The sequence below is a fragment of the Gossypium hirsutum genome, chromosome D04 (genome assembly GCF_007990345.1).
Source record: "Gossypium hirsutum isolate 1008001.06 chromosome D04, Gossypium_hirsutum_v2.1, whole genome shotgun sequence".
NCBI classification, from domain to species: domain Eukaryota; kingdom Viridiplantae; phylum Streptophyta; class Magnoliopsida; order Malvales; family Malvaceae; genus Gossypium; species Gossypium hirsutum.
In genome coordinates this window covers 51,515,135-51,537,328 of record NC_053440.1, presented here as the reverse complement: position 1 = coordinate 51,537,328, position 22,194 = coordinate 51,515,135, and the positions used below count along the sequence as shown (strand labels likewise).

Here is a 22,194-nt window from a genome sequence, read left to right as displayed (position 1 = left end):
TGTAGACCAAAATCGTTGTTTTAATAAAAATTAAATCGTTTATTAAAAATAACCACTCTTCGAGGTGACCCGATCACACCTCATCGAAAAAAGATTGGTGGTGACTCCCGTTTTCGTTTTCATTTTCAAAATCCAAGTCGACCCCGTTTTAACAAAAAAATGGTGTCAACAACTATCGATCTTTATCTCGGTATTTTGAAAGCTCAAAACTTTAAACATATGTCATGTATAGGCTAGCACTCGTCTTGTTTAGTCACGAAGTGTGTAAATATTTAGCCATGCAAAAATGGCTTAAGTTGATGTTAATGCTTATGTGAATTTGGTTGTGCTTTGAATTTATTTTGGAAGTGTGTTCTATGGATTATTTTATGTGATTTATAGACTTATAAATCGGTTGAGTTAATGTCGTTTCATTTGATGAATGTATTTTCGATTGTGGATGTGTTACTGAGCTAAGTTATGAATATACCTTTACTTGTGTAATTGAATTTGTTAGTGTGGATTTGGAGACAAGAATGATCATGTCTCATTGTTGAATTGTCAGTTATATAGTCAAGTATAATGAATTTAGCTACTATTACTATTTGGCTACGAAATTGATATATATTTCTTCTTGTATAATTATTTTACTAGTTGAATAGATGATAATTAAATTGTCCTTGTAAATGACAATTTGGGTATGACGCATAGTATATGGAATTTATTATGTTTGATTCGGCATTAATATTGAGAAAATGAATAATGATAATCAAATAAATGATGCATGAATTAGTCATATATATTATTGAAATTCGGTCATATGGTAAAGCATGTTTAAGATTGCATTATTTTTGCCTTTGAAGCCGTGTGGGTAGTTTGATTTAGGTTAATATACTATGGTGTATAACAGGTGGAATGGTATATTTAGCACTTAGTAAATGGAATAGGACAATATTAATGTGGTGTTTGTGCATTGAATTGGGTTTGTTTTTTTTTTTAGGCAAAGTGCGCATAATAGAATAACATTTAAGGGATGTTAGGCTGTGCTGTAACATTATAATGTTGCATCTTTAAAGGCATATTAAGTAGTGTAATACGATTTATTAGCTTTAATGTACCCATGTGCAGAAATTGTAATTATATATATACATATGCGTACTTGTATAATTTTGCCTATTTGTCGTGTGGTATAATTCAAATTAAATTAATATGTACTTGTATAAGGATTATAAATAATTTATATTGACATTAGTTAATGATATGATATGAAATGACATGATATGTTGTGGTGTAAACATGCAGAAGTAAGTTTTATTTAATAGATGTATTGTTGTAAGTTGTGTTTATGGAAGTGGCATATGATTGATGTTTACATAAATGACTAAATGTTTTACTATATAGCCACAAGTTTCAGCTACTGTAATTATAATGTATTTGTAGTAATGTTACAAATGTATCTTTATTCTTTGGTTAAAAATAAATAAATGTTTGTGATGAATTGTGTTTTTCTAGTAATGCCTCGTAACCCTAATCCGGCGATAGATACGGGTTAGGGGTGTTACAGTTTTCCAGTCGTATTTGGATCAGTTCATCATGGTTCATCGACGATATTCTGGTATACTCTAAGACAGAGGATGATCATGATGAACATGTTAGAGTAGTTTTGCAAATACTTCGTGAGAAAAAGCTCTATGCTAAGTTAAGCAAGTGTGAGTTCTGATTAAGGGATGTCACTTTTCTGGGACATGTGGTTTTGTCGAGGGAATCCGAGTTGACCTTATGTGCTTGAGTGGAAAAAGCCTAGGAATGTCTCTAAGATCCAAAGCTTTCTCGATTTAGAAGGATATTATTAGATATTTGTTAAGGGGTTTTCGTTGATCATAGTTCCTCTAGCTAAATTTTTGTGTAAAAATACACTATTTTTGTTGACCCATGAGTAGTAATTGAGTTTTGAGAACCTCAAGTCTATTTTGACTCAAGCACCCGTTCTGATACAGCCTAAATTCGGTAAAGAGTTTGTGGTTTACAGTGATGCTTTTCGCATCAGGCTGGATTGTGTTCTGATACAAGATGGTAAGGTAGTGGCTTATGCATCCCGACAGCTTAAGTCACACGAAGGTAACTATTCCACATACGATATTGAGTTGGTTGCGGTTGTCTTTGCTTTAAAAGTTTGGATGCACTATTTGTATGGTGAGAGGTGTATCATTTACACTGATCACAAGAGCCTCAAGTATCTCATTTCCCAAAAAGAGTTGAACCTTAGGTAACGTAGATGGATTGAGTTGCTTAAAGACTATGACTATACTATTGAGTACCATCCTAGTAAGGCAATTGTTGTGGTTGATGCTCTTAGTCGTAGAACGATAACTGATTTGACGATGATTTTGCTCACCTAAGTCTATTTGATGATGGAAGTTTGTTACCCGAGTTACAAGTTAAGACGACTTGGATTGATCAGATTTGGGTTAAATAGTTAGTGGATGATTCTTTAATTTCACGGTTTCGTCAGGTTGAGGAAGGTAGTACTCCTGATTTTGGGCTGAACTGTGATGGGGTTCTGTGTTTCTAAGGTCAGGTTTGTGCATAACGATGCTGAGTTGAGGCAATCTATTCTACAAAAAGCCTATAATAGCCCATATGTTATGCATCCTGATGGAAATAAGATGTAACGGGATCTTCGAGAGTTATACTAGTAGCGTGGTTTGAAACGAGAGGTAACTAACTTCGTCTCTCATCGTTTAACGTGCCAGCAAGTTAAGGCTGAACACAATCTGCCTTTGGGTTTGCTTCAACCTGATTCCCTTTTGGAAATGGGAGAGTGTGACTATGGATTTCGTTAGTTGGTTGCCCTTAACACCTAGTAAGAAGGATTTTATTTTTGTCGTCGTGGACCGTTTGACCAAATCTGCTCACTTTCCTCCGGTTAGGACAGACAATTTTTTTTGCAGAAACTGGCTAAATTATACATTTATGAGATTGTTAGACTTCATGGGGTTCTAGTTTCGATTATCTCTAATAGGGACCCACGTTTCACTTCTTGGTTCTAGAAGAAACTTCATGAGGCTTTGGGTACTCGGTTGGACTTTAGTACTGTGTTCCATCCTTAGATTAATGGTAAATCTGAGAGAGTGATTCAGATTTTGGAGGATATGCTACGGAGTTGTGTAATCGACTTCCGTGGCAGTTGAGCAGAGTTTTTGCCATTGGCTGAGTTCCCTTATAATAACAGCTTTCATTTTAGTATTCAGATGGCACTTTACGAGGCTTTATATGGTCGTAAGTATCATATCGGTTTGTGTTGAACTGAGTTGGGTGAGAGACGGAATTTCGGTCCTGAGTTGGTTTTTGAGACTGAGGACAAGGGTAGACTGATTCGTTATCGTCTTAAGGCAGCTTCTGATAGACAAAAGTCATATTCGGATATGAAGAGGAGAGATATCAAGTTTTCTGTGGGTAACCAAGTCTTTCTTAAGGTATCTTCGTGAAATAAAGTTCTTCGGTTTGGACGTAAGGACAGGTTCAACCCTAGGTTCATTGGGCTTTATTAGATTTTTAAAACGTGTTGGGCCAGTCGCCTATCTGTTAGAGCTATCTCCAGAGTTAGATAATATTCACGATGTGTTCAATGTCTCTATGTTGAGATGGTATTGGTTTGATCTATCTCATATTGTATCTATTGAGGAGATTGAGGTAAGATTGGATTTGACATTCGAGGAGGAGCCGATTTAAATGCTGGATTGAGACGTTAAGGTCTTGAGGACGAAAATATTCCTTTGGTTAAGGTTCTATGGCGGAATCATGACATTGAGGAAGTCACTTGGGAACCCGAAGACTTGATTTGACAATAATATTCGCATCTATTCGAATCAGGTAAAATTTTGAGGCCAAAATTTCTTTTAGGGGGAAGAGTTGTAATACCCCAAAAATTTTAATTTCTGATTTGTTAAATTCTGTCATAATAAGTATATGCTTCAATGGTTATGGGCCTTGATTGTGTGTTTGAGGTCATGGGTTCAAACCTCACTTTTGGGAAATTCAGTTATTTTATCCCTAGCTCTATATCTGTTTATTTGGCTTAAATATTATTTTCGCTTGATTTATGATAGAATGAGTCTGCTAATTTAGCAGTAATGTGTTAGCTTACCCTTGGGTCTTGTGTTCGAGTCTTTGTACGAGGAAGTGGAAATATTTTTACTTTCAGCGTGTGTCATCCACATGTGGTAGTGGGGTTGAATTTAAATTATGAAATTTGGAAGGTGGTTAGCAGTGGGATTGTGTTTTGATTTTATCCATTAGTAATCTCTTAAAATCTCTCACATTATTTTCATATTTCTGTTTTCTCTCCTTATTTCTGTTTTTTTTCATTTTTCTATTTTCTTTTGTAGTCCCTTATTGTCATTTTCCAAATACATTCTTTTTTAACTTTGTTTTTCTTTTTACTAATTATCGGTACTGTTGTGCTTGTAACCTTTGTTCTTTTTTTCAATTCCTTCTTTGCAATTCTGATCTTGTACATATTTGAGTATTGGGTAAGACTTTATTTATTTTGTTGGTTGATGTGCTTGTTGAGGTTATGTAATTCTTTTCGATGGAGATGAGTTTGATTATTGATTTATATGTTATGTCACAATTAGGGGAAGATTTTGAGATGTTTGGTTCTCCAACGAACTGAGTTCATTTCAAAGTTGTTGTCTCGTTAGGAAGTGAGTGTTCCACCATTGTAAAGTTCGTTTGTTTCTGTTATTGGGTTCATTCATTGTTGGGTTTATTAAATTAATCATTTGGGTTGGTAAATTATGGTTATTAATCCATGTTGTTCATTAATCTAGGTACTGGAATACTCAATTCTTGAGCTTACATTGGATTTTGACAAGTTGTGCGATGAAAACCCAGGAAAACTATGAATGACGAAAGTCAAAATTTGGGGCTATCAATGCCACACGGTCGTGTGGTAGGCCTTGTGTGAAACACAGCCGTGTGAGCCATATGGTCTAAGCCAATTGGGCCTTGTGTGAGACCGTGTGCCAAGTCGTGTAGGCCACATGGGTGTGTGGGCCCAAATTCTAAAAATTTTCCCTGAGGTTGTATTCGTCGTACAAGTCGAATGTAGGCCTTTCGTAGGGTCTGTATGATACAAATTACGTTATAAATCATTATATCTGATGTTCTATTTACGTTAAATATGATTTATGTACGCATGATTAATATGTTATATGTTCAGTATAGTCTGTATTATGATAAGTGTGATTTGTTATTCATTAAGCATGAATCGAATCTGTTATAAAAGCATGTATGTTATGTCATGATATCTGTTAGTTTTGCATGTGGATGTGCATTGGGATGAGGATATGGCTATGGAAGAAGTGTGGGCAGTTTAATCTATCTGTCGTATTTGGTGGCTCAACCATATATATATTTGTTTTGTACGAATTATCGCCTAATAATCTGACAGCTAGACTGCAAACATTTTGAAAAGTGACATACAGTCACTAAGCGATATGTAGGGCTAGATGGGTATAGGGATGGCCGGAGATGGTGTGTAGCGGATAGGGTAGAATTGTATATATACATCTGATATGTCCTGATTCTCTTTCCGTATATGAAATATGTATGACTGAAATATGAAAGCATGTCTAAAATTGTAATTGATGATTTAATTTTAAGTTACACACTGAGCTTGTAAGCTCATTCTTTGTTTGTTTGATTCTCAGGTAATCCTCAGACATAGGACGGGTTAGTGCAACGAGAGCTTGGTTAAACACTTCTATTTTGTGTTGATTAAAAATCTGGTTTGTTCTGTTTTGATATTATTGGACTATTTTGAACATTTTGAACTGTATTGTTTTGGGGCTTTTATTTGTTGTTTTAAATTGTTTATCATTTTTAAGTTAAAATTTCATTGTAAGTAAAATGTTGGATTTTCAAAATACGACTCGCCTTTTCCAAACTAAACTTAATTAAGAGTTTCGCTGCATACAATAACATTTTGTAAATATAAACTGGAATTAACGATTTAAATAAGAAAGATATTTTCACTAAAAATAAACCGAAATTGTTTTCATTAAAAGTTGAGATATTCCTAGAAGCTCTAATATTTTCTGAGTTTTCAATGTGTATCATGGTAGCTTCTCCAGATCTGACCGTAACATCTAGGCCGGGTTTGGGGTGTTACAGTAAAGGTAGAGGGGTTCTAGGGAACTCTTATATAGTGTGTAGTGGAGTTGGGCAGGATCTATTCTAATAAATTGAAACTACATTGCATTCATAAGCATTTGCATGACTGTGAATACTAAAATACTATATTAATGAGTTGATCCAAGATACCGATATTCTGAATTGCTATTCGATTGTGATTATTCCATGAGTTGTTATTTTAAATGATTTTTTTATTGTTTGCACTGATTTTCTTGTGATTGAACTCACATTGAGCTTTATAAGCTCTCTTTGCCATTATTTCTATCTCTACATATAACCCACCAGGTTAGGACGCAAACATGCATCCAGAGGGGCTCGGCTCGGTTTTCTTTTAGTTAAAAAGTATTTTAGACATATTTTTGTAATAATCGTTATTTCGGAACTGTATCGTTTTATTTGAATTGTGGTATAGGGTTTCCATCTTGGGTTTATTTAGCATGCATGATATTTGATTTGAAGTTAGGATTTTGAAACATAGATTTAGAATTAACTATGCATAAAATAATTTTATTTTACTTAATTAAAACTATGCCGAATATCATATTTTCGCTGCTAGATTATAAATAATTTTTTAAAATAAATAAATTGGAAATTAATTAAGTTTTCAAAAGTAGTCACTATTTCAAGGAAAATGTTAAACTTAATCAATTTTTGTTAACTCGTAAGTTTTTTTGAAAATAAACGAAGTTGTTTCTAAGATAAACAAATGTTTTAAGATGACTATTTTATAAATTTTGATAGTTTACTGGGCCATTTCAGTGGCCAATATAATCTTCCGAATTCTAACCTAATGTTTAGACGGAATGGAGAGATTACATTCTAATTAAATGAGCATTAATTTTAATAATGTTTAATTAGCATTTTCCTATTTGCAGAGGGATAAGTGATTAGTTGAAGAATAAGTAGAAAAGGAAAGAAAATAGTATAAAAAATTATCATTTTTTAATCTTAACCATTCATTTAATTTTGACTGAAAGTCAAGAAATGATGTAAAATTATTTAATTTTATATTGGTATAAGTAGTTCCCTCCCATTAAACATTTCCTTTTTAAGTTTTAGCAGAATATTAAATTCACGATAAATTGTAATAGGAAAGTTCATCTTTCATGCTATTATTGATGGATTGGATTAATATGTGGAAATTGAAATGACTTCTTAAAGATTAATTTATTTTTAATTTTTTAATATTTTCTAATTTTAAAAATTAATTTTCTTATAATTTTATATATTACATATAAAATAAAATACTACTACATTAATAATAAATACAGGTAGACCGTCACGTAAGATATCATATTAAGGTCAAAATGCTATATTAGCATGTTAATGGTGCTGTTAACTTTTTCCAATATGATTCTGGCTAATTTAACAAAAAATATATATAATAGCTAAATAAAGAAAAAAATGATTAAATTGATTTATTTTTACAGCTCAAAAATAAAGTGCTAAAAAGTCATTTTGTAGAAAAAAAAACCCTACCACTTTCTTTTAAAAACTTACCATTCATTTAAAAGATAAATATATATACGTATAAATATTTTATAAACACACATTTGCATAATATTTTTCTTTTTAAATGAAATATCTTATGTAATTGAAGTAAAACATAGCATGTATTTAACATTCTTCCGTTAATATAACACGTGTTTTCTTTGTGTGGGTTCGCCGGCATGGTGGTGAGAACACACATTGTGAGAGCTCATGGAAGGACACGAGCACCTCATGTGCGAATTCAGGGTGCAAATCATGTAGACTACAAGTCGAGACCCAATCAAGTAATCGGGTAGCGGGCTGCTAATGGTGAATACCATAGTAAGACACATAAATATTTTATAAACACACACTTGCATAAATATTTTTCTTTCTAAATGAGACATATTATGTAATTGAAGTAAAACACTGTTATAGCATTGCATGTATTTAAGATTCTTCCGTCAATATAAAGCAATTATTCCTAACCCAAAACAAAGCAAGGGTAGAATACAATTGTGTCTGGAATTTGAGATTGAATTAATTAAGCAATATCTTGTGCAACCTTGAGCATCATCTCAAAAGCATTATGGATAGATGACTTCAACTTTTCGGGATCAATGAAGCCTTTCTCAGTTTTAAAAGCAACCCTCAGCTTTCCCATGTAGCTAAACATTGTTACGGTTAGAATCTGCAAACACCAAATGCATTCATCAAATCCATATTCTATATACATATGATTGATTATGTATATAATCTATAAATAGACCTCAGGCCCGCCGACCATCATAAAATACAAGCTTTTAATTGGATGGTTAGCCAATGCCATTTGTTCCACCGGTCCAATTATGTTGGAGAGTGCCATGCTGGAGTTCTTTAATATTGTGCTATAGATGTATTTGGCCGTTGCCGGTTATACATGCAAAATATTATTGATTTTGCTCTTTCTTCTAATTTGGCCTTTTCTCTATCCATAACCTTAAATTAGATGTATTTGGATTAGGGTTTAAGATTGTATCTATTATGGTTGGAAAAGTAGATGTATGTAACAATACTTCTTATGAAGTTGGTCCAATTGCATGGGTGTATTAATGATAAATTTTGTAAATTTTATTAATAGTATTAATTATTAGATTGAGATTTTTAAATAAAAATAAATTTTTTTATTATTTTTAAATTTAAAAATTAATTTCAAAAGATAAGGACTTACAACCTACTTTAACCTTTTATATATAAAAAAATCATATATATTAAATTTATAACTCAATTAGACTTACGGATTGATTTTGGGTGGGATTAATTTGGATTTTAAAAATTTCAAATTATTTTGAATTTGAATATTTCATCTTTATTTATTCAAGTTTAATTTAATACACATATTTTTAGAGTTAAATTATTTGAACTTTTACTCATATTTTTATTTGATTATTAAAAGAGATATGGTGGAGATTTTAATCTTAAAATAATGTTAAATAAATTATTTAATAAATTAAATTAATAATTATCAAAAACAGTTTTTGAAATAAACTAAAATATTTATTATAAATTTAAATAAATAAAATTATATAGTATATAAAACCATAAACAAAGGTAGTTATTACTTAGTATAAATAGTCTTTCTTTGTTCAACACTTAGTATAAATATTTTATTGTTACTAATATAAATAATTTGAATAGAATTTACTATTTCTTAAATGACATTTAATTTAATTGGACATTTGTGTGAGCTATTTTGAATTTTAATAAGTGGGCGAATTTCAAGTTTAAATTTATTTTGAATTTTGATTAACTTAAGTTGAAGTTATTTGAATTGTTAACTATTCATTATGAAAACATATTCAGGTTAAAAACATTTGGTATGCGTCAAATATAAATATTGATAAAGTTAGAAAGAATATACCTTGGAGCCTTTAAATTTCCTGAACCACTCAAGAAGGCGAGCTATAAGAAAAATATAGCACCCGAGTTTCGCTGTCTCTAAATAAGTTTCTGAGCTTTCCACACAAAATCAAGCGGATTTAAAGATTCCAAACTGGTTAATTCAGGTATTGAAACATGCAAGAAGGCGGACTGGTTTCCCCATACTTTCTCAGCACAGGGTTTGTGCATCTCCTTCACTGACTTCTACTCTCGAATGGCCCTAGTATTCAGCAGCACTAGTGCTGTTGAACGTTCATTATTCAACTTATTTCTTCCTTCTTGCATGTATAATCGAGTCCCAAGGAAAATGATGTTTTTTTTTTATATTTAAATGAGAATTCATTTTAGATCTAGACTTAATATAAAGGGTTTTTTTAGCATTTTCATATTTGCAGAGGATAACTGATTGGTTGAAGAATAAGTAGAAAAGGAAAGAAAATAGTATAAAAAATATCATTTTTTAATTTTAACCATTAGTTTAATTTTGATTAAGTGTCAAGAAAATATGTAAAACTCTTTAATTTTATATTGGTATAAGTAGTTCTCTCCCATTAAGCTTTTCTTTTTTAAGTTTTACGAAAAATATTAAATTCACAATAAATTGTAATAGGAAAGTTCATCTTTCATGCTATGATTGTCTATGTGAAAATTGAAATGATTTCTTAAAGATTTTCTTTTGATTTTTTTTTTAATTTTTAATATTTTCTGGTTTTTAAAAATTAAAAATTTCTAATTTTTAAAAATTTTATATATTACATATAAAATAAAAATAATACTACATTAATAATAAATACAAATGGACCGTGATGTAAGATATCATATGAACGTCAAGATGCTATATATTAACAAGTTAATGGTACTACTAACTTTCTCCAATTTAACAAAAATAAAAATATGATAGAAATGAAGAAAAGAATTGTAGAAAAAAAAAAGCCTAGTCATTTAAAAAATAAATGTATATAGCACACATTTGCATAAATATTTTTCTTTCTAAATAAGACATCTTATGTCAAATATAACACACTTATTCCTAACTCGAAATAAAGCAAGGGTAGAATACAATTATTCCTATAGAATTTGAAATTGACATAATTAAGCAATATCATGTGCAGCCTTGAGTATCATCTCAAAAACAGTCTGGATAGATGACTTCAACTTTTCGGGATCAATGGAGTCTTTCTCGGTTTTAAAAGCAACCTTTAACTTTCCCATGTAGCTAATCATTGTTATGCTTAGACTCTGCAAACACCAAATGCATTCATCAAATCCATCTGCTATATACATATGATTGATTTTATCTATATATAAAATCCGTCAACAGACCTTAGGCTCGCCAGCTACCATAAAATACAAGCTTTTAATTGGATGATTAGCCAATGCCATTCGTTCCACCAGTCCAATCATGTTGGAGAGTGTCATGCTGGAGTTCTTTATTGTATTGTAGATGTATTTGGCTATTGCCTGTTATATATGCAAAATATTATTGATTTTGCTCTTTCTTCTAATTTGCCTTTCACTACTATTCATACCTTAAATTAGATGTATTTGGTTCAGGGTTTAAGATTGTTTTTATTATGGTTGGAAAAGTAGATGTATAAAAGTTGGTTTAATTGTATGGGTGTATTAATGAGAAATTTTGAAATATTTATTAATAGTATTAATTATTGGATTGGTATTTTTAAATAAAAAATAAAGAAATTTTATTTTTCAATATAAAAATTAAATTTCAAAAAGATAGGGACTTACAACCTACTTTAACCTTTTATATATACAAAAAATCATATATATTAAATTTATAGCACAATTAGATCCATCGGATTTTTAACACCCTTAACCTGTATCCGACGCCGGAACAAGGTTACAGAGCTTTACTGGACTTACAATCAAATAAACAGACATTTCATTTTTTTATATCACATTCATTTTAGAAATCAATCAAATTCAATCATGCAGTCCCTAATATAAGCCCTCGAGGCCCAAAATAAACATTAAAAACAAGTCGGGACTAAACCGAGTACTCAAAGAATTTTTCAGAAAACATGGAAAATTTTTAAAGGTGCAAAGGACACATGCTCGTGTCTCAGGCCGTGTGGGCATTCAAAATAGGGGCACAACCGTGTCCCAGCCCGTGTCCGTGCCCATGTAACTCACTGACTTGCGTCACACGGCCAAACCACATGCCTGTGTGTCAGGCCGTGTACCTTTTGAAATAACCTCACATGCCCATGTGTCAGGCTGTGTGCTAGGCCGTGTGAAAACTGGAGGGTATAATGTTCTAATTACCATATAAGAACCTCCACTTTAAAGTTCTATAGCTATTTAATACTTAAGCTAATAGAACACAACTTTTGCACTTTACGCGATTTAGTCCTTTTTAATATATTGAACATGCAAACGGTAAAATTTCTTAACAAATATTTTATACGATAATACTATCATGCTGTAGATCACAAAATAATATTAAAATAAATTTTTTGACCTCAAATTTGTGGTCCCGAAACTACTGTTCTAATTCCACTAAAAACGGGCTGTTACAGGATTGGTTTTGGTTCGGGTTAATTTAGAGTTTAAAAGTTTCAAGTTATCTTGAATTCGAATCATTTCAAATTATGGTTATTTCATGTTTATTTATTTAAGTTTTATTTAATACACATATTATTTTGAATCTACATTTTAGAGTTAAGTTATTTGTATTTTTAATCATATTTTTATTTCATTATTAAAAGAGATAAGGTTCAAATTTTTAATCTTAAAATAATGTTAAATAGAAATTAAAGAAATTTTTTAATAGATTAATTTATAATGAAATTAATAATTATCAAAAATATTTTTTGAAATAAAATAAAATATTTATTATAGATTTAAATCAATTAATTTATAATGTGTAAAACCAAGGAAAATATTTTTGGATAAACAAAAGTAGTTATTATTTAGTATAAATATTTTATTGTTACTAGTATTCTTAATTTGAATATTTTTTTATTGTTACTAGTATAAATAAATTGAATATTTTTTAGGATCTTTTAAATAATTATATTTAATTTAAGTGTTCATTTGATCGAATTATTTCAAATTTTAATAATTTTGAGTCTAAATTATTTTAGGTTGAGTTAATTTCAAGTTTAAATTAATTTTGAATTTTGACTAACTTGAGTTCAAGTCGAATGTGCTTTAGTTGTTGATTCTTTATGATAAAAACATATTCAATTTCAAATTTAACTTGTTAGAATTCTAATTAGAACATATAAATAGGGTCTCGGATTTGGAAAAAAAATTTGTTTTTTGTTTGGAGTTTTAAAATTGTTGGATTTTGGATTTAATGTTAAAAACATTTGGAAATACTGTATAGTATGCTTCAAATATAAATATTGATGAAGTAGGAAAGAAGATACTTCGGGCCTTTAAATTTCCTGAACCACTCAAGAAGGCGAACTGTAAGAAAAACAGCACCCGAATTTCGCTATCTTTGGATAAGTTTATGAGCTTTCCACACAAAATCAAGTGGATTCAAAGATTCCAAACTAGTTAATTCAGGTATTGAATTATGCAAGAAGGCGAACTGGTTTCCCCATACCTTCTCAGCATAGGGTTTGTGAATCTCCTTCACTGACTTGTACTCTCGAATGGCCTTAGTATTCAGCAGCACTAGTGCTGTTGAATGTTCATTAGTCGACTTATTCCTTCCTTCTTGCATGTATAATCGAGTCCCAAGGAAAATTATTCCCGTTATCACAACATTTATTGTCTGATAAATGAACCCAAAAAAGGAAAGGAAGTTAATTCAACAACCAACTTTTGTTTCTCTAGAAAGAAAATTGCAGAAATGTAGATTCTCAAATACATTATTAGTGTCAATAAATATTTAGATATGTGAATAAATTATTTAATCATTTATATATACTTGCTATAAATTATATATTCTTACCTAATCAAATTATTTCATCTCCTTAACATTTAATTTAATCCATAAAAGTATTTAAATATAATTAAATGCAAGAAAGTTAGTCAGATGTAATGAGTTATTAAATGTGAAATGCATGAAAGTTAGGCAGATTTAATGTGTTATTAAATGTGAGATAAAAGCTAGTACCAAAAAAACGTACCACTCTAAGCTTGGTCTTGATTTGTTTGATGTCATCAAGTGAAAATGTCATTGTTGAAATTAAAACTAGCTTGAACTCTACCCCGGGATTCCCAGATCTTATCAAACTAATTTCATCTTCAACATAGCTGCTTTTCATCAAGCTCCATCCAAAATCTGATACAGTGTTGAAGGCTGACCGTAACACTTTAGGAATGTTCCTGAATATGCTGGTACCTCCGACGGAAAGATTTGGGTTCGGGGCAGAAGTAAGTGTAGGAAATGTCAGTGGAACCGAAGGACTGTCAGCTCTTTGTAGACAAGAGAGAAGATCAGCCATGAGAGAATAGCCGTCACCCAGAGAATGATGAAGCTTGAATATTAAATTACCAGCTGCGTTGCTAGTAGGGTACTTGATGATATGAATATTCCATAGTGGCCGATTATGTGGGAGCTGTTCCATTGCTATCTTGGACAGATAGTTGCTTAGATGGTTGTCATAAGATTGTGGTGATAATCCTCAGGGGAAATTAGGGATGTTTACATGATCTTCTAGCTTTACTTCAACCTTCTTCCAATGCTTTACCCCGTTTTCATCTTCAACCTGTTTCTCATGATCAGTTCAAATAGTTAGCGGAGGTAATTGAATATCGAAACTCCAAGCTTAAAATGAGACCTTAACCCTCAAATACACGTGTAGAAAGCACTCAAACATACACAGTATACATTAGACAGATAATAAAAATGATAGATAGAAAGAGAAAATAAAGTGGAACACATATATGTATATGTATTATTATATGTACCATAAGGGAGGAGAAGCGAGGACTAATGGGAAGGAAGACATCTTTAAGCAAACCCAAGACTGGGGAATCATCGATAGGAATTTCGGTGTCCAAAACAGCAAGAACGCAAACAGAAAGCACTGAGCTGTTGAAATACTGTGCAGTGGGACTGACTGGCTCTGAATACTCACCATCTTCGACATTCAACTCATTCCCATGTTTCTATTTTGAGCTTCACCACCAACAACAAATATTACTTGAGTAGAGGTTCTATCTGTTTGATTATAATACAGACTAACAAAAATGAAAAGAGTTTTTCTTGGTCTTGTCTTTCCAACTACACATGAGTCTATATTTATAGACAGGATATTAAAGCTGCTAATCTGTTCAACAAACTAACTTCTTTAACAGCAGGGGCGAAGCCAGGACAAATTTTTAGGGGCGGAATGAAATTTTAATTTTTTATAATCTATAGCTTTATAATTTTTAAAGGATTAAATCAAATTTTTATAATTTTAAGGGAGGCTAAAGTATAATTTTACTTTTACTGATTTAAAATTTTTAAAAATTTTAAAAGTCTAAATAGAAATTTTCTATTTTAAGGGGCCAGGCTCCTGGCAGCCTCTTATCCACCTCTGTTTAATAGCTTTTTAACAGTTAATTTCTTTTAACAGTCTAACTTTCGTTTGCTCTATTTATTGTTAGAAGTCAAATTGACTTTTAAAGTCTGCTAAGCATGCAGATAAGGTGACAAAGAAATTGGCTTGCAAGGTGGATAACAAACTGTCAAAAGAATTGGTCTAGAACTTGACCTAGTAACGTGGCAGCTTGGTGATGATTTTTTAAGGACTAAGATGAAAATATCGATAAATTTTCTGGAAGTTTCCTGAAATATTAAAAGATATGATGATGGATAATTATGGCAGCAATGTTTGAATAGTCTTAGGCGGCAACACTTTAAGACGGTTTAGAAAACTATATATAGGTCATGTCTGTGTAAATATAAGTAGAGAGAATAAAAAAGGTGTGTGAGCATTGAGAAAGAATTGGTGGCTTGAGTAAATAACTATCGGCAATTATGTAATATTTTTCTTTTATATATATTTGTGAATAATAAAATTAGTTTGATTTTGAGTGTTTATTATCTTTGTAAGTGTAAGAATTAGGTTAGTATTCACATCACAATGGTAAACAGGATTCAATCACAGACTTTAAAATTAATAAAGATAAATTATAGCAATTGAAGCATCTAAATGAAGGTTTTTCTCGTTTCTCAAAATTATTGAATTGTTGTCAAAAAAGAATATGTCAAGCTCAATATTGCAGCTGTCGAAGCAGCTTTGACAAACAAAGAAAAACAAGTGTTGAAAGAAGCTTTATGAGGGATAAGAGGATGTTGTTGTTTTATATATTTGTGAATAATAAAATTAGCTAGAGTAATTGAATATCGAAACTCCAAGCTGAAAATCAGACCTTAACCCTTAAATACACGTGTAGAAAGCACTCAAACATATATAGGTATACATTAGAGAGATGATAAAAATGATAGACAGATAGAAAGAGAAAATAAAGTGGAACATATATATGTATATGTATTATCATATGTACCATAAGGGAGGAGAAGCGAGGACTAATGGGAAGGAAGACATCTTTAAGCAAACCCAAGGCTGGGGAATCATCGACAGGAATTTCGGAGTCCAAAACAGCAAGAATGCAAACGGAGAGCACTGAGCTGTTGAGATACTATGCAGTGGGACTGACTGGCTCTGAATACTCACCATCTTCGACATTCAACTCATTCGCCATGTTTCTATTTTGAGCTTCACCACCAACAACAAATATTACTTGAGTGAAGGTTCTATCTTCTTTGGGTTTTGCTTGCCCTGTTTATCTGGTATAATTTTTATAGTAGATCCCAGTTCCATGAGATTGGAGAACGTATGATTATGCAATGTTGTGTTGTTTAATAATTTACCATTCAGCTTTTATTTTAGCCACCGTTAGTGGGTGATGTTTGCTCATCATCAATGTTACGTTTTCATCCAAACGGATATCCTAACTTTATTAATAAAATATTATTAGTCTTTTTTATATAAAAAATAATTTTAAAAAATTTAATACAGGTATGTAGGTTAAGCTTAAGTTTAACATTTTTAAATTAGATCAGATTAAGATAAAATTTTAAATCTATTTTTCGAACCAAACCCAAACCATAAAATTCGAGCCTAAACTTATATATAAACCTTATTCGAATCCAATCCATCACATAATCAAATCTATTTATATCCTTATAAAACTAAAGAAATTTATATTTGACCCTAATTAAATCAATGGCTAAGATTAAAAAAATAAACCTTTTCTGTACAATTCTCTTTCCTTTTTCCAATTTTCATTTTCTTGACTTGTCTACTTGCAATTATGGAAAAATTAACGGGTGTGTTTCATAAATTGAAAAATCAAAGTTTCAAAGATTAGTTATTAAAATTTTTAATAGAAAATTTTGTAAGTATGAAATTTATATTAAAATTTGATTGGTGAATTAATAAATATAAGTATGAAATATAATTTTATTGTTTGATAGAAATAAATACTTATGTTTTAAAGATTTTTTATTTTTTATTTTTAAACTTATTGATATCATATTTTTTATTATTTTGGATAGTTCTGGATAAAAGATAAATATGATACTTTGAATATCTCAATTTTGTAAAAATGCAAGTTATTCCAATTCTTTAAGAAAATAAAATTTAAATTAATATTTTTTACATTAAGTGATAAGTAACTACCTACCTATTTATCTTATTCAACTTTTTTTTGTTAAAAATTTTATATTAAGTAAAAAATTAAAATAATTATTAAATACATTTAAAATATTAAATGTTGAATTTTTTTTTGAAAAAATCTGTTTGGTTTATTATTATGGGCCTAGATAAAAAAAAGTACAATAAAACATCCGGAGCAAATTTAAAAAACACAACAAAAACAAAAAAAAAACTAAAACAACCTCTAGAAACTTCATCTAAAAAAACCCCTTCAGATTGCCAGTGAAACCAAACGGCCAAACCCTTCCTAACCAAAACAATCGTGGAGAACGAGACAGGAGGGGAGATTGAGGTTATCTTTCAATAGATAGATGAAATCCTCAATCCAAAGACACTACACGAAAACAGGTTTTTAGCGGCCTTTTTTTACCTTTAGCGGCGCTTTTTAACGCCGCAAATACTTTTAGCAGCGCTTTCAGTAGTGCCGCAAAAAATGCCGCTATTGATACCGCCGCTAACTTTTGCGGCGTTTTTAGAAACAAACACCGCTGTAGAACAAGACCTTTAGCGACGCTTTTCACACAAACGCCGCTATAGAACAAGACCTTTAGCAGCGCTTTTCCCACAAACGTCGCTAAAGATCATGACTTTTAACGACACTTTTCCCACAAACGTCGCTATAGATCATCACTTTTAGCGACGCTTTTCCCACAAACGTCACTATAGATCATCACTTTTAGCGACACTTTTCCCACAAACGCCGCTATTAAAAAAATAATTTTTTTAAATAATATTTATTTCTATGATTAATATTATATTATGTTTTAAGAAGAAATAAAAAATATTATTTAAGTTAAATTTTCTACAAAAATTTCAACTTTAAAACTAAATATAAAAATTAATGAATTTAAATTTAGAATTTAAAATATTAAATTAATAAAACAATTAAAATCCAAAAGTTAGAACTCTTAAGTAAAAATAAAAATTTAGAATTAAAACTAAAATAAATAATACATATGCAAGGTAATAAAACATACAATGCATTTTCTTAATCAAGTAAATCTTGGTAATAAAAGATATAATACATTTACTTACTCAAGGAAATCTTGTACATCATGAAGTCACACCATCAAATTTGTACCCATCAAACTTATACTCCTCCGGCCACCATCTTGCATTTGAAAGAAGATACCTTAGTACCTAAAGCAACAATTAAGAAATAATATTTACAACTGGAAGGGACGAAGCCAAAATCTTTAAACAAGCTATTCATTAAGAAATGTTTAGGTAGAAGTACATACTTCTCAGCTTCCATAATTAAAAAGATGAGAATCCCACACCGAGTGGTGACCCCTTAACCCCGTGTAGAAGTAATGACCATCAGACATGTTCAGCCCATCTAACACATTATTGGAAGCATGGCTGTATTCATAAAACATCATTCAGATACACAGGTAGATACGAAAATAAAATTAGCAACTTAACTTAACTATAGAATAAAAATGAACGGGGATATAGCAAACAAATGTTTTCACAACAAGCTGGTCGTGAACAATCATACTAGAAATTTTATAGTATTCTAGTCATTTATATATTCTCAATCAATTACGACTTTGCTTCTCTCTTTTAGATTTATTTTTTAGCAACCTTTTAAGAAGCAAAAATCAACTAGAGAAACGAAGGAGTAAAAGTGACAACCAATAAGAGCCTAAATTCTCATGGCCATATTTGCATCAAGTCTACTGGAAAAATGAGCATAAAGCCAAAGCAGGAAAAGAATAAGAGTTCAAGTTCCCATTTCCTGTACAAACAATCCAGGACATTTTGTTTGCATAGATTTCTACTTCCTGATGCTTAGCATGTTTGATCTAATTCTAATCAGCTTATCATAAACAACTTTATAGAAATCAAAACAAGTGCAATCTGACGTAAATATTTGGTGCTTTATTGATATTAACTTATTCAACTTTCACCAAACTGTGTTGGAAAGTTTAGAATATGGATTTTAATTGCACAATTGAAACTTGAAATTGTTAGTTACCTCAGGTGCTCATCTTATGAGTTAAATCCTATACTAGCAAGCTCGGGGAATATGACATAAACGTATAATTACAAATAGGCTGCTTTCAAAAGTATTTACAACTGAAGAGATTTTCTCCAAGAAAAAAAAAGGTTTAATCCAGTTTCAAATAATACAAAATTTTCATGAACATAATAATTCCGCAAAGAAAGGAGGAAGAGAAAAATAGTGAATGTGAAAGATGGATAGCCCGAAAAATAAATGCCGAGGGTATAACCGTCTTTCAAGCACCCACACCATATCGAGATGGTAAAGGATGATAGCAAAAGAAACGATGCAATTTAAAAAGAAAAAAGAAACCGAAAAGATTAATCTGTCTTAATTAAAGGACAAAAATATACATGAAAATACTTTTCAGCAAGTTCATCAGTTGAACCAAACAAAACCTTCACGTATTAATCAACTAAGCCAATAATAATAAGAAAATAGAAAATTTAACATGTAACTCTAATTTCAACATACCTTAAAATCTGAAACCCGAGATTCTTCCTTCTCTTGGCTGGAAAACAATAATACAAATCAATATTAGATTATCTTCAATTAGGGAAAAAAGAAATAGAGAAGAGAATTTGAAAAGAAATATTAGTCAAAAAAGACTGCATTAGTTGATAATACTAAGAGAATTGTAACAAAGAAAATAAAGATCAAAGGTGCTCGTGGGACAATTTTTCTTTGAATGACAGAATGCATGATCATTAAGTTTTAGCATGTTAGTCATATTCTATACAAGCATGTTAGTCTTATATTATATGCACATGCCATTATATTATTTATATTATTATAAATGTAATTAATTTAGGACTTGGCCCATTTCGATAATTTTAAAAATAAAGGAGCTTTTATTGGTAATTTCCCCGTTAACAATTAAACTTACATTTTTATGGATTAAATTTCAAAATATGAAAAAATTTGAAATATATTTTAGTGTAAAAAAGATCTTTAAGTCATGATTTATCTCTTAGACTATATTGATTTTTTATTTTGATATTTAAATTTTTTTATCATTCTTTGATATTAAAGTATCATTTTCATTCTAAAATACTTAAAATAGGAAAAAAAATCAATAAAAATGTGACATGTTTTGCATTTTTATTAAATGCCAATAATTTGAAAGTAAAATGAGATGTAAGGGAAGGGATAAATAGTTTGTTTAGCCTTAAAAAAAGTTGAAATGAGTAGAGATGATTTGAGAGCAAAAGTGGGATAAATTACTAAGATTATTGTTGTTGGAAAAAGTAAAAATAAAAACAGAAGCAAAGAACAAAGCTAAAAGCTAAAAGCTTTGGGGGAGGAATGAATAATACAAATTAAAATTGCGCACACAGAGGGACAAAAAGGAAAACCCATCCACCGCGTGTACGAACACCTATCTACCCATCCCTTACCTTCCAATCTACCTTTTTCTTTTTTACTTTGATAAATGATTATATGACACATCATCAATTTATAATTAATGCATGATCATTAAGACAACCTCTGTTAACCACATACAGAACAGAAAGCAATGGTGTGAGCAATGAGCAGATACATGGAAATCAAAGTTTCTTCGCTGTCCTCGAGACACATAACAAGTTTCCCCCGTTTTCAAGACATCAACCAAGCAAAAGACAACTTGGGAAAGTATGGTAGCTATTGCAACACATTCTTGAATAAGAAAATGTTGTTGAACATAGCAAAAGATCTCAAGTTCCTCGAAAAACAGTTCCGACAAATCCCAAGATACTACAGATGTTATTTCAGATAACCAATGTTAAAGACATGGAACTCAAAGTCAAGATCATTCTCTTATTTGTCCAAGAAAACACATTCAAGCTAACAAAAACATCAGTTCCTATACTTACTGTTCTTTGAGTTTGTCTTACTCATATTTCTTTAGGTTTTTCTTGCGTTCTTCAATAGAAACCCTCTGGCGATCTAGTTCAATTATCTCATTGCTAACAGCTGTGTTCTTATATAATAAGATTTAACAAATCAATCAAACACCATAACACCAAAACATTAAATATATATATCAAAAGTCATATACTTATCTAAGCTCCTCTTCAAGTCCACGTTCTTTTTCAAGCTCTTCTTGGTATTCCTTCTGCAGATACTTTCCATTTCAGCACCATCAGCAACCTCCAAGTTTGCCTGTTCTGTTTTCTTCTTGCAAGCTTCTATCTTTTCCTCATATTCTGCATTTTTTTTTCAAAAAAGAATAAAATATCTTGCTTTACTTTCTTAGTTCTCCTTTTAATTTATGGGGGAAAAAAGAATAAGTAGAAAAGGAAAGACACCTCGAAGCAATCGATGAACCTCGTTAGAATCAGCATCGCAATGCGAGCGGAGATCGTTAAAGTGCTGAAAACACTGCGCCAAGTTGTTAATGTCCCTTTTGTCCTTCAATACCTCCACCAGGTCGTCACTGTAAGATATCAGCTTCTCCACATCGATCATTCTTGTGGATTCCCCCTTTTTTTTTCTAGGGTTTTATCCCTTCTTCAAGATTAAGCACACAAAAAAAGAAAAATTAATGAAGAAGAGTGGATAAAAGCAGAGTTTTGCAAGCGTTTCACAAAAAGGAAAAGAAAAAAAAGAAAGTCCTTTGAAATTAGAAATCGGATCTAAGGAACAGTAAAAGAGCCAAACAGCTGAAGAAGAAGAGAGATTTAGAGAGAGTAGTTGAGAGGGAAAATTCGAAAAAGGTCTAAGCTTAAGACAATCCAATCTAACATCAACGGCAGTTATGATAGCTTAACACTCGATGGAAATGATAGATCATTTAAGCTTTGATATGCTTGCTTTCAAGTAAAAACAACAGCATCACTTCTGAGATATATGCAAAAAGATGGAGAGGTGAAGATGATGATGAAGACGGTGGTGGCAGAGAAAAACACTGAGGGTGTGTTTGGTTCCCTGAATTGGATTAGAGGTGTATTG

General features: G+C 31.0%; 1 protein-coding gene and 1 pseudogene across 5 annotated transcripts; both read right to left on the bottom strand.

Moving 5' to 3' along the window:
- Window positions 1–12,684: 12,684 nt before the first annotated feature.
- On the bottom strand, window positions 12,685–14,778 carry LOC107898104 (O-acyltransferase WSD1-like; annotated as a pseudogene).
- Window positions 14,779–15,832: 1,054 nt separating this feature from the next.
- Window positions 15,833–22,194, bottom strand: LOC107898969 (uncharacterized). Of its 5 annotated transcripts, none has more exons than XR_001684541.2 (6): window positions 21,552–22,194; window positions 21,117–21,449; window positions 19,738–19,774; window positions 18,497–18,617; window positions 18,291–18,395; window positions 15,833–16,324 (listed from the first exon to the last, which is right to left on the bottom strand). XR_001684541.2 is itself a non-coding variant. In XM_016824543.2 (5 exons), the coding sequence occupies exons 1-4, from the start codon at window positions 21,709–21,711 to the stop codon at window positions 18,500–18,502; spliced, it is 459 nt and encodes a 152-aa protein (XP_016680032.2). In that variant the 5' UTR covers window positions 21,712–22,186; the 3' UTR covers window positions 18,220–18,395; window positions 18,497–18,499. The 5 variants fall into 5 exon arrangements, 1 of the variants encoding a protein (XP_016680032.2); XR_005911924.1 differs by having other exon boundaries at window positions 18,497–18,594; window positions 21,306–21,449; window positions 21,552–22,190; XR_001684539.2 differs by having other exon boundaries at window positions 21,306–21,449; window positions 21,552–22,186.